This window comes from Dermacentor silvarum, chromosome 10 (genome assembly GCF_013339745.2).
Source record: "Dermacentor silvarum isolate Dsil-2018 chromosome 10, BIME_Dsil_1.4, whole genome shotgun sequence".
Classification (NCBI taxonomy): Eukaryota; Metazoa; Arthropoda; class Arachnida; order Ixodida; family Ixodidae; genus Dermacentor; species Dermacentor silvarum.
In genome coordinates, this window is record NC_051163.1 from 57,977,413 (window position 1) to 57,993,401 (window position 15,989).

The following is a 15,989-nucleotide window of genomic DNA, read 5'->3' on the forward strand; positions in this document are numbered from 1 at the left end:
AACTCCCCAGTGCTAAAACCCTAGTTGAAACTCCGTAGCAACCCCCACTATCCCTAGCCTCCCACCTGCAACTTTGTTGCAAGTGGCTGCGCTCTACACGGAAGAGTCTGTTGCGGATGAGGCGCTACAGCTTTAGCCTATTTAGGGCTACACATCCCTTGTGTCACCTTGGCACATTCATTATCTGGGACGGCCGAGAATGGCCATGTATCCATATCACACAGACAGTGCCAAACTTGTCTGTTTAGGCGCACACCCAATGGCCGAAGATCGTTGACAACTGGGGTCGCTGGTCAAGTGAAAAAGGTTAGATACAAACCTACCGTAAACTGAGTGTGGTTCCCACCGAATGCTAATCACATTAAATGACAAGCAATGACAACAACACGAGAGCTTGTCAAGATCGACAGAGCGTGGCTTTCTATTCCTCTTTCTTGTCGTCGCCGCCCTTCTTCTCCATGCCTTCCCGGTGCTTGCGCTGCTTCTTCGTCTCAGCCTCGTCGATCGGAGCCGGCTTCACAAAAGGAATCAGTTCCCGGTACGCTGCAAGCATGAACAAACATGATTCATTTAAAGCCCTAGTGTGATTGGCACAGGCGAATGCCCCTGTCACAGACAAGCAAATTTATTTGACTGGTTTGGCATCTAACTGAGTACTGCCGTGCTACAACTCGGTTTTCAGCGATGCAGGGCCACTGACTGAACTACAGGGGAGGCCCTGGGGGCCCGGGCCGCCTTCGAGACATGCCAGCTGAGAGTAATGAGTGTGGAAAAAGCCTCCCCCCTACTCCTCTTTCGCTGAATTCTTTGATGAGCCCCCTTCCCCTGGAGCGTACCCTCGATCCACCCCTGTGGAGAGCCCCGTCACGATTGGAGCCAGAAAAAGCCTGCCAGAGCTGAATGTACAGTATCGAAAATAGAAACGCAAACAATTCAGGAACTATTCCAATGCATCGTACCATTTCCAGGTTCCCCTTAATTTGTAACGGTTACTTATTCAGACTCCAAAACATACACCTGGAACTGCTACATGCTTAGAAACTGGTAGCAGAGCGATTACACGTCACACTGTTGTGTAATTACACACAAAATGTATTCGCTACTGTTCACGTTTCAATTTTTGAGAACTGTACACCCATGAACAAAAGTATGCAGACCGCAAAAGTCAAATTACCAGAAGTCGACTGTACCACCGAAAGTACACTGCCTCAGACCTTCAGAACAGCTCATCGAACATGTTGCACGTGCAGAGCATCAGTTCATGCACTGGTGATGACGTGTTAAGCACTCACCAGGTGGCATAAATGGCCGCAAGGCCTCGGGCACGACGACACCCTCCTCCGTCTGGTTGTTCTCCAGGATAGCACAGATCACCCGAGTTGTGGCACACATTGTGGCATTCAGCATGTGCACGTATTCCGTCTAGAAAAAGAACCTATCTATGTTGAACACTGTAGTCTGTCTCAACAGTGGATATGTTATAGAGGTCACTCTAGTACTGCGACATAAAATTCGCATACATTGTAGCCTGACATATAAGTACAGTTAAATTTCAATATAACAGTTGGTAAAACCGGCACTTCGTTATATATTAGGTTGTCGGTAAAAATTGGGCACATGCCAAAAGAACCGCTGCAAGAACGTATGAAGCCACAAGCATGAAGACTAGACAAATCCATGCACTGACCATCATTCTCCCGGTAACTGAACAATCACAGCACCAGCTGCCCCTGTGAATTTTTGTAGGAAACTCTATGCATTATGTGCAGCACCGAAGCAAAAGTCGTCACCTGCGCATTCATCTTCTTGGTCTGGCCATAACGGACTAGTAGGCGGCGTGCTTGGTAGTCGAGGCAGTTGGAGCAGGACACCAGCTCCCGGAAGGCACCAGATCCGGGAAACCACGCTTCCAGGTCGTGCTTCTTGGCTGCTGCGTTGTTCAGCGCTCCTGGACAGCCATGAAGGTGGACAAACGATGCACGTGTGCAAGAAGAGTGAACCATATACGAGGAACTGGCCATGCACTTTGTAAGGTTTAAAGGCCAGCTGCACTGAACTACAGTGGACTTTCGTTTAGTGGACTCTGGTTAATTTGATGCCGACCGAAGGTCTTGGCCGGTGCCAATGCATTTCAATGGACCCGAAGTTTTCTTATTTCGATTACAGAATTGGCCTGAGCCAGCTAATTCCAACTTGACCAGCCAGTATGCACGCGCGTGACCCCTATGGTGGCCCCAATAGTGACCTCTTTAGTGGCAGCATGTCTTGGCAGAGCTTAGGGAACAGTGAACGCGCTGAACACACAATAAATGTCTCGTCAAAAACGCCTATTTTTGGTCTATCCTAGGAAAATTTTCAAGCAATAATGGTAGCTCACAATGGTATGGTATGATAAAACTTTATTACGGTCCCTCGGAACGTGCGTCAGCATGTAGCGGGCCGCTCCCACGTCGGTACACAAAGGCCGAGCCTCACTGCTGCGTTGCGGGCCCGATGGACAGCCCATAGCTGTGCTTCAAGATCGGGGCTGCTTAGGGCAGCCTCCCATTGTCAGATTACATTATTTGCTCAATTGTAACGCATGCCTTCTTTTCCATGGAAACTGGGCTGAAAATTGCCTGTGCGGTGCAATCAGGTATGAAACCAGAACCGCCTTCATGACATTTGTACGCTTTACCACATAATGCGGCTGTAGTGCGGCAAAGCTGACTTTAACCCTTTGCAGTCCGTTGTCGGGCAGGACCCGACAACGCAACACGGCCGTAGCGGTTCGCTGTCGGGCACCGCCCGACAAGGGTGTTCGGGGGTTAAATTTAGCGGTTTTGCTCACTGCGATTCATGCGAATTCTTTGTATACATGATGTGCCATCTCTTGAGGGATAAGTAAACTTTGTTTGTTGAAGTTTACTTCTCTTTGCACTAGGGTGCAGCACAATGTTCAGCACGGCTTCTGGATACTAGAGCATTCTCACTTGCGCGCGGAACAGCACATTCGCGCGGTTCGCTGAGAAGCATGACCACTTTTTCATCGCGTGCATTTTACGGTGGCACATTTAGTGAAAGCTTCTAGAGGTTTCCATTGTCAATAGCTTTATTTTGAGGCGCACACAGCTGCATGATCATGATGACAAAGAACAGCGACACCTGCAGTACCGCCGCAACCTCCTCCAATAGCTGGTGGGTGACGTGAGGGCTAGAGCCAAAAAACGGGGCCTGTCTGCACGAAAGGATTGCGAGGAAAGGCTATAGATGGGAGGAGCCATTTCATCTACAAGCTCCCGTTGACTTTAACACACAGGGCGACATTAGACCTATTATTAGACCTATGACCATTCTTCTTGCTAGAAAACCGGGTGCGCATTAGATTTCTACATTGCTTAGGAGCTTTAATGTCATTCCTACATTAGTTTTCTACTTTGGACACATAGAAAGCGGGCAGTGCGCATTTCATGTGAGGGCGTCTTGGAATCAAGCAAACACTACCAAATAAATCAGCGGTGTTCCGATGTTTTTTCAGCAAGTTGTTTAATTCGACCCGGCAAATAATTCAATAAATTTCGTCAGTCCCACCAGAGTTGAATTACCAGAAATCGACTGTACTGAATTGAGTAAAAATTCTAGCTTCAGGTAGTGTAGATGTACGACGTAATTCTTACGTTTTCTGGAATTTTTAAGACTCACAGATAGCATAATTCTTGCCCTTGAGCTGGACTATTCGAAGAGGCGAACATTACTAACACAAGAAATCGAAACATATATTCAGCTAATAAACAAAAGTTCACTGATTAACTTCTTAATTAATTACTTTATGGCCTATATTGCAATTTACGAATTGTAGCTGGTGAATTTGCAAGACGTACCACTTGAAATGAATATCCATGATGGCACCAGTCTCGAGATATTATTTCCCAAAGTGTGGGATGAAATACATGGGTGTTCCAGTTACTTTTGTGCTTAAATGCATAAAGTAGTGTTTTTTTTTTTTTAAGTAATTTGAACAACAACACAATTTTGTGGCGAGTTCGATGGTACATATCTACAAACTGGTTGTCATTCTGGAAATTCGTTGCAAGTGGCTGCACCTTGCAAACTCGCTGGCTGCAATTCGTAAATTGGAATATGTGCCATTAATTAACAAATTAGGAAGTTAATTTTCTTATTATTTGAATAAGTGTTTCAATTTTTCGTGAAAGTAATGTCCACTTCTCTGAATAATCTAGCTCAAGGACTAGAGTAATGTTATTTACAACCGGCGATTTTTAAAAATTATTGAAAACTTGAAAATGATCACACCATAAAGCAGCATATATGAGGAACTTTCCTTTGAAATGTGAGTGGATGCGTCACAACATGCTAGCGAAAATAGCCATTTTTTTTAATATGGAGACATAAAATAATGTTGTCATTGCCACTAGCCAGAGGTGATGCACAACAGACAACATTGAGAACCAGCGCAGCTGACCTCCGACATAAGGCAGCACCCCTAGCTGCCCCTGTGGCACGCTGAAAATCTTGGGAGGCAACATGCTGGGACAGTACGTCCATATGGTGGAATCTCGTTAATTAAAACCCGCTTAATTCGAACTTTAGGTTTATTCAAACTGACGCCATGGTCCTGTAAAAATGACGTGTATTCCAGTTTTTGAAAACAGCCGGTAATTCGAATGCGTAAGCGTTTGCGAAGGTTAATTCGAACATACCACACCACCAACCATGCCTCAGTGGCATGCCAACTCGGGCGGTGATGCTTTAGACCTGGCAGCTGCACTCCAGCTGCTGCTTCCGTTGCAAGTACCGTATTTTGGCGCATGTCATCATCATCATCATCAGCAGCAGCCTATATTTATGTCCACTGCAGGACGAAGGCCTCTCCCTGCGATGTCCAATTACCCCTGTCTTTCCATGGGTTAACTGCAGGAGTCATGAGGGAAGTATAGTGGCCGAATGCTGCACCAGGGAGGCCAATTCCAGTTCTGGTGAGGGCGTGATTTTGTTGAAGCTGAGTGGGCCTTCCTAATTTGGTTGCACCTGGACTAGTACGGTTGCGCCTGGCGCATGTAACCGGCACAAAATTTTAAATTCAACAGTGAAGTCGGGGTGTGGGTTATATTCTAATTTTTCTTTAATGTGCAGCTTCACAGCAGTAAAAATTTTGTCTAAAAGTGCAGCTTCACGGTAGCACGCGACGAGCTGCTGTGAAGCCACACTTTCGGACACCGTTACATATATGTTAGCTCAGTGCACCGACGCCTCCTAACGCCGTGCTGCATGTAAGCCCTACATTCAGTCAGCTTTCTTTAAATTGAACTCCGCTTAATTCGACTGTACATGCTAACCACCAGGTGCATGCGTCGTCTGCTTAGGTACTATTTAAAGGTTGCTAATATGAAAATGGCAGGCACAAGTTGAAATCAGCTAGCGCATGACAGGGTAATTGGAGATCGCAGGGAGAGGCCTCCGTCCTGCAGTGGACATAAAAATAGGCTGATGATGAAAATTAGTGAATTACCAGCCCTGCAACTATGCCAAGATGGCTCCCATAGTATGTGCTAGTACTCATTAATATAATGAATTTAGCCAGAGTGAAATTTTGTTGCAGTTGGCCTTTAATGGAATTGTCCAGCTTAGGTAGTGTAGCTTCTGCTACTAATGGCAAGTGGGTGTTTCTTGTCTAGGCTACACAAAGACCACTTTCCCAATCTGCAAGTGCACTTCTCTGCATTGCATATTTGCCCAACTGGTGGTGGTACCAGTCGTGGTTCAAAGGAAGACGAAGTGCTGGCTGTCCAAACTGGGGCTTGCCTCTGGCGCACATTTTCATCACAAGAGCCACGTCTACACTTTCCATATCTTACAGACAAACTGTGCTCATACACACTGATTGCAACAGTGACTGCACCATCGTTAGCTTGGCAAACTGAATCGGGGGAAAGCTAGCTTGACAATTACAAAAAGGACTCATCCAAAACTCACTCCAGCTGTATGTATACACGGATAACTTTCTGTGGTAATGAACAAAAAGCTATGGGGTTGGAGCTTCTGCATGTGTTACTGCACTCAGTACTCTGAGATCAGTAAAACTGCAATGCACTGGCCATGCATAGCGAAATGCAGAAAAGTAATCTGTGACCATAAAGCTGCTGTCTGTGCATAAAAACATGGCATATTACAACTCGTACGACAATATCAGCATGGAATTCGTGTAGAACACTCTGAGGCAACAGAATCCAAAAAGTGCCTAGCCACGCTTGTCAAGTACTTAAGCAGCTCACCGCCGATCGCACTGCCACTCTCGAAGCGCTCATGATTGGCGTTTGTAGCGAGACCAGTGTCTACATCACAATGTCAAGTCTGTGTAAGCATGTTATATCAGAACGTTGCGACTTGTTAACTCTTTCCGTACTACACCCATTGGGCATCGTTAGCCCTCTATCGATGGTTTGAAATGCCACTTTCGAGACCTTCCGCGCCGCTCACGGACATACTGCGCTATCGGACGTGAAGGAGGAGAACTATATTTTAGTTTTCTAAGCAGTTCGCTTTTTCCCGCGAGGCGGTGATTTTTAAATGCACTTCAAAGTTTCACAATCGTCAAAGCAGCAAGCAAGAATGTCCGGCTCCAGAAACGGCATGCGCGCTTCAGGAGATGGCAGATATCGAGATTCCGCTGACTCTGCGACTGATCTTATCGACACATCGAATCGCAGCGAGTCAGGGGACCCTGACTTTTTGTCGGACTTTGAGTCTGAAAGCGATGACAACGCAAACCAGCCCGGAACATCGGCGACCGCAGCCCAGCATGCCGAACTGTAGTGCTTGCAGTAAAAGTTTTGTAGCGGAATACCTGTTCAATGAAAATTTTTAATTTTTTCGGAGATGGAGCCTAATAGACGGCAATACATTTTGCATATCTCATAATTTTAGTAACATTTTTTTCTTTGTAGATACAAGCGTGTCTTTACAAACTTTGTTCAATTTTATTGCACAATCTTGATTTTAACAATTTATACCTTTTTTTTATGACATACATCTTGTTAAGAAAACTTTTATGCATGAAAAGTGCATTTATCTTGCTTTCTGTTTATGTATTACATTAAATATTGAGTGCAGTAGTTCCTTCAGAAAAAACATCTGCCTTAACATACAAAAAACATCTATTTTCCTCATGGTAGGGAAAGAGTTAACAGCTTCTCACCTGAAACAATGCTGACGACACGGTAAGGAATGCCCAGCTTCTGACAGAACTCCTCCGCGTTGCCAATCATCTCGTCAAACATCTCCCACGACTTGTTGTCGTGCGGCGAAGTGATGCAGAACTGCTCCACCTGGTGGAAAGCAACCGAGTAACAAGATCGGCTGACGCCAATAGCTGAAGACGCAATACGCAAGTATTGCGTATTGCGCAATACACCATAAGCACAGGTCATTGGCCACAGGCCATAACAGTCATGTAAACATTTGCATATGTGCACAAATAGAACGTAATCGCAATAAGAATTTCTCAAGATTTACAAAGACATTTCAATCATCTGGAATTCGAATGATCTGTAACAGACCACAATCACAGCAGCAAAGCAAAGGTAAGACCAGTCCTGTTTATTTATAGTGATTACTTTCAATTGAAGTTCTCAGTGACGTTGGAGTGTCTAGACACTACCAGAATGCATAAACCTTCCCACTTGTTCCTTCGCGTGCATAGCCAGCACTCACTGCACGCTACAGTGAGACCTTTTGAAATGCGCAGATTGCTGCCAGGATCCTGAAACACGCAGATTTTGTATGTTGACTTTGCAACCCTACACAGTGGCCATAGTACTTCTCTTGGTCTCTTGACAGGTCTCTTGGCCACTCAGAAATTCCTATTGTCCAATGCAGCCCAGTAGAGCATTCGAATCATTTTAGGACATTTAGCTGGGAGTTTCTAAAAATTTGTCTCGCCACAAAATTTGGATCCACCATGATCATATCATTGAGATTTTACAACATAATGCAACCACAAATGTAATGAGGGTGAGGCTTTCAAAGACCTGGGAGGGTATTCTGCAAGTGTCACTAAGTGGACTCCATTTCAGTGCGCATTGATTGGATAGAGCTCGAAGCCGGTAGGACAGGCAGGCGCCAATAGTCACCACCGGCTCTCAAGCTCTAGCCATTCAGCATGCGCTGAAACTTAGTTGGACGCTTACAAAATAACCCCTCCTGGTCTACGACATAAACTAATGCCATGCCATGCAACCTTAACCATTGGCTTTAAAATAAGCTGCTTTAGCATAGCATCATGTGCAATTTGCCAAGAGCGTGCTCCTACTGTAGGAGCGAGGCCGCCTGCACATGTGTTGAGGTCCACATGAATGTGCATCCCAATGTAGTAGACTAAACTAACAAAGTTATACAAGGTTCCGTTTAGAGAGCTAAACTGGTGCCCTGCGATCCAAAGAAATCGATGCATGCAAGTTGCTGGTCCGATTTGGGAGACAATACTTGTGACCAGCTGAAGCCACAGGGACGCTCGGGCAAACCAGCATTCAGCCTGGTTCCTTGAGCCTAACAGCTGCTGTGTTTGCTGTGTCATTACTGCTACTCTGCTCTTCAGCCCTGCGCTCAAGTGCTCTAGATAAAAGCACAGAAGACAGTACAGGCATATATCATCATCTTATTTATGTCCACTGCAGCACAAAGGCCTCTCCCTGTCTTCCATCCATGTCGTGTGCTAGCCGATTCCAAGTTATGGCTGCAAATTTCATAATTTTCCCACCCCACCTAGTTCTGTTAATGCGAGCTATAATTTCGGCTACCCCCATTTCCTTCTCTAATCTGCACAGCTGCAAATGATGTGCACCAACCAATGTGCTGCCACGCCGTCTCACACCGACCTTCTCAAACTGGTGGACACGGAAGATGCCGCGGGTGTCGCGCCCATGCGAGCCGACCTCCTGACGGAAGCAGGAGGAGATGCCGGCATAGCGGATGGGCAGGGCCTCTGGCGACAGCCACTCGTCCCTGTGGAAGGCTGCGATGGGTTGCTCCGAGGTGGCAATCAGGTACTTCTCGTCCACCGCGCCATCGCCACCCTTGCCAATCACCTGGTTGGCAGAGAGAATGCATTGATTGATTGACAGTTGAGAGTTTGATGACCTAAAACAGCACAGGGGTTATGGAAAGCATGATAGTGGAGAGTTTTAGATTAATTCTGACTCACTGGGCTCCCTTAACATCCGCCCAAAGCGCAGTACGCAAGTGTTTTTTGCATACCGACCCCAACAAAGTGCGGCTGCAGAGACCTGGTAGCAAACCTGAGACCTCTATCTTATCAGTAAATGCAACTGAGTCACTGCATCAGGTGTCACTCAAGAACCACGTGAATATCTTGAAGTATTCAATAGTGCGCACTGGAAATGTCCCTTTGAATGAATGGACCAATGATTTGAAAGCATGGCTCATTAATCTAAGCGGTGCAGGGGATGGCTATGAAAACCTCCCATAATGGTACAGAAGAGTCACGACTCTTACACCTATATCGAATGGCATCTGTGAGCACATCTGATGTAAAAGACAATATACGGTACACAGTGCAGGGCGCCCCTTCCCTCATCACTTGTGTTGCACTGGTGCTGCACCAAGCAAGATGCAAAATGTGCACATAATACTGTTTAAGCAATGGAGCCTTTGGGCACAAGTCATCACTCAATGGCCAGCTACGTGCAGCCATACAGCCTTGCAATTATAAGTGGACTGCACTCTGAATGTCAGTAAGTAGTTGCAGGCAGTGAAACAGTGAAGCCAAAGGCAAGCATGGCTGTACTGAACTTGAGTGCCACACCAAATCCGTTTTATAGTGACCAAAAGATTATGGTAGCTGGACTGCTAAAGCCAACAATGTTAACTGAAATAAAGATTAGGCTTATTAGTAAAAAAAAAAAAAAAAAAAAGGAAATTAAATCAGAGAGAGTATTTGTTAGCAGTGTCCTGCCTTCATGATAATGGTCTTGAGTTCATCTGATGCAGAAGCACGCAGGTTGCAAAGGTTGAGATTGTTCATGGCTGGTGACACGCGGACGCTCGTTCACACCCACCCCTTAGGGGTATGATGGCCTGATGCTTCAACCTAGCTCAGACCCCACAGCTTCACAAACGAACTCTTAATCCATGTGTGGTTCCAAGATTATTACCTGTGTTAACTGCTAAAATTAAAAGGAGACTAAAAAGAAACACTATATCAGTCTGAAGTGAAGAAACTGCAGATGAAGCCAAACGTTGATAAAATTTGGTGAAAATTTTTAAAAATTCTTTTACTGACGATGTTGACTGAGTATAATAAAGATAACATACTTATTTCTGTATAGGGACGCTGCGAACAGACATGCTCCTTAGTTATAGCAGAAATAATCTACACCACAGGCAAATACAAATATTCATGAAATATTAACGAAATGGTGCCTGAAATTTTGGTTGCTGTTATGCATAAGTCCTGAGAAAGAGTAGGGTGACTGCTGCTAGTAAGCTTGCATAAACAAGCAGATCCGAAAACTCAGCCTCCAAAAAATCGCCGGGTGACTGTATCTGCATTCTTTTGAAATGAGATTTGCCCTGAAATGACCACAAATGAAAAGCTGCTAAACTTTTTCAGACAATACGACAGTCATAAAGATGCCCTACAAGTTCAACATTTTATGATAAATTTGCAAAAGCTTACAGGTACGAATATCCCACTTCAGTGTCCCTTCAGCCCTTTCCATGCAACAGAGAATTACAAAAATTGTGCCGAATTGACCAGAAATTTCATGAAAGTGTGGGCCTCAGGATACCATGTTTCCACGTAAGCATTCAAGCAGCATATAATAAAAATAATCTTTTTTTAAAAAACATGCACTAGCCCAGTAATGTTGACAAAAGCTGCCATTCTAGTGATACCATGTTTCCATGTAAGCATTCAAGCAGCTTATAATAAAGAGAATGAAAACAACAACAACAAAAAAACACGCACTAGCCCACAAATGTTGACAAAAGCTGCCCTTCTAGTGCCAAAAACTCAACTAGAAGCAAGCTGACCAATATACTCGTCATTGGTCTACACTGCAAGGTATTCTTCCTTGTGACAGAATAATACCTGTCATTGGCTATACTAGTACATAATCCAGTGACGACTATATTCATCAGCGGTAGGGAAGGGGTTAAAAAGGTTCAACTGGGGCTGCTGCCACAAGTATGTGTGCGCACACCTCTTCAACAGCCCACCTTGTAGAGCTCCTCGTCAAACTGGCTGAGCTGCGCCACCTCCTGCATAATTTCCTTGCGCATGAAGAAGGGCGTGTACAGGGGCGAGTAGCCCTTGGCGTGCAGCATCTGCAGCGACAGCTGCAGAAGGGCTTGCTCCAGGAACACAGCTGCATTCTGCGTACACGAACGAGGGAACAACCAGTTCTCAAGCACACCGTAAATATACAAAACTATTAGAAGAGCTATGAATTGGGCTAGTTGGTGCGCATTCATTTTTTCTTGCGCTATGTACAGCAGGACGCAACAGGGAAGAACCGGACACTGAATATGAAGCGGACACGAAGTGACACATGGGAGCTCCCATGTGCCACTTCGTGTCCACTTCATATTCAGAGTCCGGTTCATCCCTGTTGTGTCCTGCTGTACATAGCGCAAGAAAAAATGTGCACAAGACTATTCATAGTGTGTCTGTCAGTAAGCTCACTTTGTAAAAAGTGACGTGACAGTCGGTAAATTTTGTCAATCTTAAAGGAGTGCGACTAGGGTTGCCAACCATCTCGAATTCTTTCAAGTAATTATGCCGAGTCTTGACTTGACCCAGTCGGAATGGCCAAAAGTCCCTAACTACTGCTTTTTTGTTTCTACTGGATGACAATAAATAGACCAGATTTCCTGTTTTATAATGACCTGACAGCTCGTTTGCACATTCCTCTCTTTAGTCCTCTTGAATTGTCATAAACATAACGGTTGTTTCATTTTTGTCTTGGTTCTAGTTCTGTTGTACGCCCAAACTGTTCACAGCACCTCTATCTTTATTGGCAACCCTGTTAGCCAGGAAACTGTACTGCACCTGTCTTGTTGTAAATTTCAACACGACACGAATAAAAAATAAAATTACGCTTCGTTACACATGCAGACCGACACAAGAGTCGACACAGGGCATCGACACAGGGTCGACACAGGGTCGGTCAGTGCCAGCAGCTCCCCCTACACTTCCTTTCCTCAGGCACTTTCCTGCATGAATGATACAGCGACAACAAGCCCTCTTCGAATGCAATTGAAAACTAACCATGAGGTAGTAGCCACGCCCACCAGCCGTGACTGAGCCCCTATCGCCGTCCATGCCATTGATCATGGCAATCAAGTCGACGTGCGAGTACTTCTTTTTGGTCTCGACATCTCCGTGAGTCTTTATCACAGCATTCTCATCCTGGAGATAAACAAAACATCAACAGTCACTGAGAGCGGAGGAAATCTTTGCCTCTACTACTACTGAGTTTGGAATTATATGATACTTTACAACAGCAAGCTCACAACAACCAAAACCAAATTATTGCTTCTGAATGGTAGTAGTAGTAATAATAATAATAATAATAATAATAATAATAATAATAATAATAATAATAATAATAATAATAATAAGATGAAGACAAGAGATATGGCCAAATTATGAAAGTTCCATTAGCGTATTTGCACAAAACATGAGTTCAATATATTGCAGGATTGAATTTCGCCAAACTTTCAAGAGCTCTACTCCAACACAAGAATTTTAAGAAATCAATTTCTTTCTTATAGTACTTCTTCAATGTTCAAGTTACACAACCAAATATTATCAGTAAATGAAAGAACACTCACACAAAATTAAGACACAGCAGATTTCAGGGATTCCTTTAGCTCTGAACTCATCTACAGCAACAGCAGCAGGCTCCCGCAACTGAAATCTCCATCTTCTCAAGAACTAACACTAATTAGCAATACACACAGCGGTATCCTCGTCTGCTACAATATTGTCTGCTGTAATCTTCGAAAGTACATTCACAGACACCATCAGTCTCAAGGTCTATGTGACGTGCAAAACCCTGCACAAGTTGCACAAATTGTACAGTACTGTATGCTTTCTTATCTCAACTGAACTGCACTAATCATTGCTTCCAAGTTTAATAACCACAGACACATTGGCACTTTCTTTTGCAAACAAGACAGATCAGTATCAACTTAACCAATAATGATGGGCTCATTGGTGCAAGCTGCAGAGAGGTGCCAATCATAGTTGAGAAATTCGATCTCTATCTGGCTCGATCGCGACCGAAAGTGCCCTGCGTGACCGAAGTATTAGAAGAGGAGAAGGAGGAAAGGGGCGCACACCTCGTCGTTGGAGACAACGCAAGACTCGTGAAGCCAGTTGCCCATTTCACGGAGAGCAGCATTTCGTTCTGCTTCGTAGGTGTCGAGGTCCTTGTTACATTGAACTATGGCTTCATCGATGAGTACCCTAATTCGCTTTATCTGGTTAACAGTGAGGCTCTGAAAAGAAAAAAAAAGCAGAAGCACCAAAGTCTAGCTTGAAAGTCCTCTTACGAGATGGGAGAAAAAGAAAGCACTGAAATTTAATCAATGCTGCCAATTTCTACGAAACCACACATCTAAGTGGAGTGAGAGAGCAAGAAATGTTTAATGATGAGAGAGACAGAGGTCAGCTCGAGGTACGCTCCTCTAGCCAGCTATACTCTGTAATGGGGAAAGAAAGAGGAACAAACAAGATGGGTGACGACACATGAATAAGGCAAAACGCATAGCTGGCAAGTCTATTCATTGCCTTGAGTTCAGGCCTGTAGCTCAAGGCGGGCGAGAGCATCAACCAACTGTACGAAATGCAATCAGCCAACTCGATTTTACCTTATTATGTAGGAGGATCCATGCACCAAAGTGCCAGCCAAAGGCTATTTGCCTTTGACTGTACAAATAAGTGTAGCACAAAACAACCAAAACCTATTTATTAGATGTTCACCATCCATCACAGGAGCTAAGCAGGTATGGCGTTCAGCTGCTGAACATAAGGTAATGCGCTCAGCTCCCGGACACTGCATCTGGGGACGTATTCTGAAACGTTCCACTTTGGCGATATTCCGCTTTTCGCCTTCAGGCGCGCGCCGATTGGCTGGTTGAGCAAAACCGGAAAATAAGTCGCTGCCACCTAGTAGTTCCAGTGTACGTCATTTTGACGTCACGGTGTCAGTGGCTGCTCCCAACATATATTGGATAAACGAACACGCCTGTGTAGTACTGCAGCCGATACATTCGAAAACAACACACTCGAACAGCTCTGCACTCGCACGGTGCGCTCTCTCGTGTGTTTTGCGAAGCGTTCGAGTGCGCGTGTTGGTAGTGCATGCTGACGTCACGGGTAAGCAGCCGGATGACTAGTTGAACGCAACTATCGCCTAGGCGAACTATCACCGAAGTGGAACGTTTCAGAACATGTCCCCTGTACTCTGATGGAGGGGATGAACAGCTACGCAGTGGGGAGCAATGGCAACTCGTGCAAATTAAGAGCCACACGTGGCTCAAAAACAACTCCAAATCCTTCCGTAAAGCATCTCTCATGGCCCAGGCGAACCTTTGGAATGCTAAATAATTTGATCAATTGACCGGCACACGCAATAACAGGTTCTGTCTGTGTTGCTTGTTTGATGTCATTTTAGTGTCAAATTTTCTCTGCAAAGCACCTAATCAGTGCGAATGAGCATGGCAAGCCATAAGAATGGGTACAAAATTTCTCAATGCATGACAGCATCGCACGTTTAAAAAGTACTGTTTAAAACTAGGTCACAACTGTAGGCGCACGTGATTACGAGATGAAACTTGACCATTTCACTTGATCGGAAATGTGCCAAGGTTTTCACCGTTAGGAACGCCGGTGTGGAAATGTGGTGGGCTGTGAACTGCAGTGTTCTCTCCAGTAGCTTGTGAAAAACTCATTCAAAAGGTGGTATTGTGATTTACCTGTAACACCTCCGATGTAAGTTCGCTCAGCTTTTCAACAACACTGTCAGGTAAGTGGTCGCCTTCGCCGACGTTCTCTTTTTTCTGAAACCAAGAGAAACAGCGAAAGGAAACAATGTACAAGCCCTGCTCGCCGCCAAGACATGACAAGACAATGGAACGCGAGTAGCATACTGCGAGCCAGTATTTCGTACAATAGCAAGTCTTCCGGAGCTTAAAAAAAGCTGAACGCGGTATACGTTCGTGGTAAACGTCGCTGGCGGTATCGGTCCGACATTGAAACTCAAGTCGGCCTGTGATAAGATACGCCAGCAAGCTACTACGAACTTCTGAAACCATGTCCACCTGAGTTAAGTTTCAGGATCGGTTCAGCGTGCAATTTGTAGGAGGTCACTCCGTTTAAACAACGCGGCAATTTACACTCGACTAGCTGTCATAGCCTTACCTTCATCTTCTGGCCAATCTCCTTGCTGCATAGGTTTTTCAACTTGTTCCAGTTGTCCAGTTGATGCCTCACTACGACAAACGGAACACGGGAACGAAACATCAAATGCGCCGGTTGAGAGCATCATATTGTAAAGAAAAATTTTTTTTGGCGAAGTTTATATTCTGCAACACGTCGCGAAAGCGGGTGACGAAACGTCGGGCCACGATTTCCGCACCCGCCACGCGCATGCAAAGCGGCAAACGTGCTTTACCAGCCGCTTGTCACACGCACGCAAGGCACCCCACACACAACTCACGTTTCCTCCACACTGTATCGGCATCGACGACTTTGTCCACGAGTCCGGGATCCTTAAAACGTCTTCGCTGGTTCTCCCGTATCTTTTCGGGGTCCCCGCCCTTGTCGGCGCGGAAAAGTTCTAGGTCCAAAACCATTTTTCTTCTTGCCGGCTGGTCGATCTGTAAAGTGAGGTTGGCGAGGCGAGGCAGAGAGCCGGTGCGAAGCAAACAACGCGTGGCAGTTTTTGAACGCTCGAGGGCAGCAC

General features: G+C 45.2%; 1 protein-coding gene across 1 annotated transcript; it reads right to left on the reverse strand.

Annotated features, from left to right (window-relative positions):
* Positions 1-394: 394 nt before the first annotated feature.
* LOC119431991 (serine--tRNA ligase, cytoplasmic) lies at positions 395-15,949 on the reverse strand. Its single transcript, XM_037699433.2, has 11 exons — positions 15,744-15,949; positions 15,446-15,516; positions 15,001-15,084; positions 13,363-13,521; positions 12,287-12,427; positions 11,236-11,391; positions 8,874-9,083; positions 7,196-7,325; positions 1,791-1,948; positions 1,293-1,422; positions 395-543 (listed from the first exon to the last, which is right to left on the reverse strand). The coding sequence occupies exons 1-11, from the start codon at positions 15,877-15,879 to the stop codon at positions 422-424; spliced, it is 1,497 nt and encodes a 498-aa protein (XP_037555361.1). The 5' UTR covers positions 15,880-15,949; the 3' UTR covers positions 395-421.
* Positions 15,950-15,989: the final 40 nt, after the last annotated feature.

What these genes read in the sequence shown, in the direction of transcription:
- LOC119431991 (XM_037699433.2), bottom strand. Translation starts at nt 15,879, where the DNA reads ATGGTTTTGGACCTAGAACTTTTCCGCGCCGACAAGGGCGGGGACCCC. An exon ending in AGATTGGCCAGAAGATGAAG is followed by an intron (nt 15,085 to 15,445) that starts GTAAGGCTATGA and finishes TCTTGGTTTCAG; the next exon opens with AAAAAAGAGAACGTCGGCGA. An exon ending in GTGTCCACCAGTTTGAGAAG is followed by an intron (nt 7,326 to 8,873) that starts GTCGGTGTGAGA and finishes GCTTTCCACCAG; the next exon opens with GTGGAGCAGTTCTGCATCAC.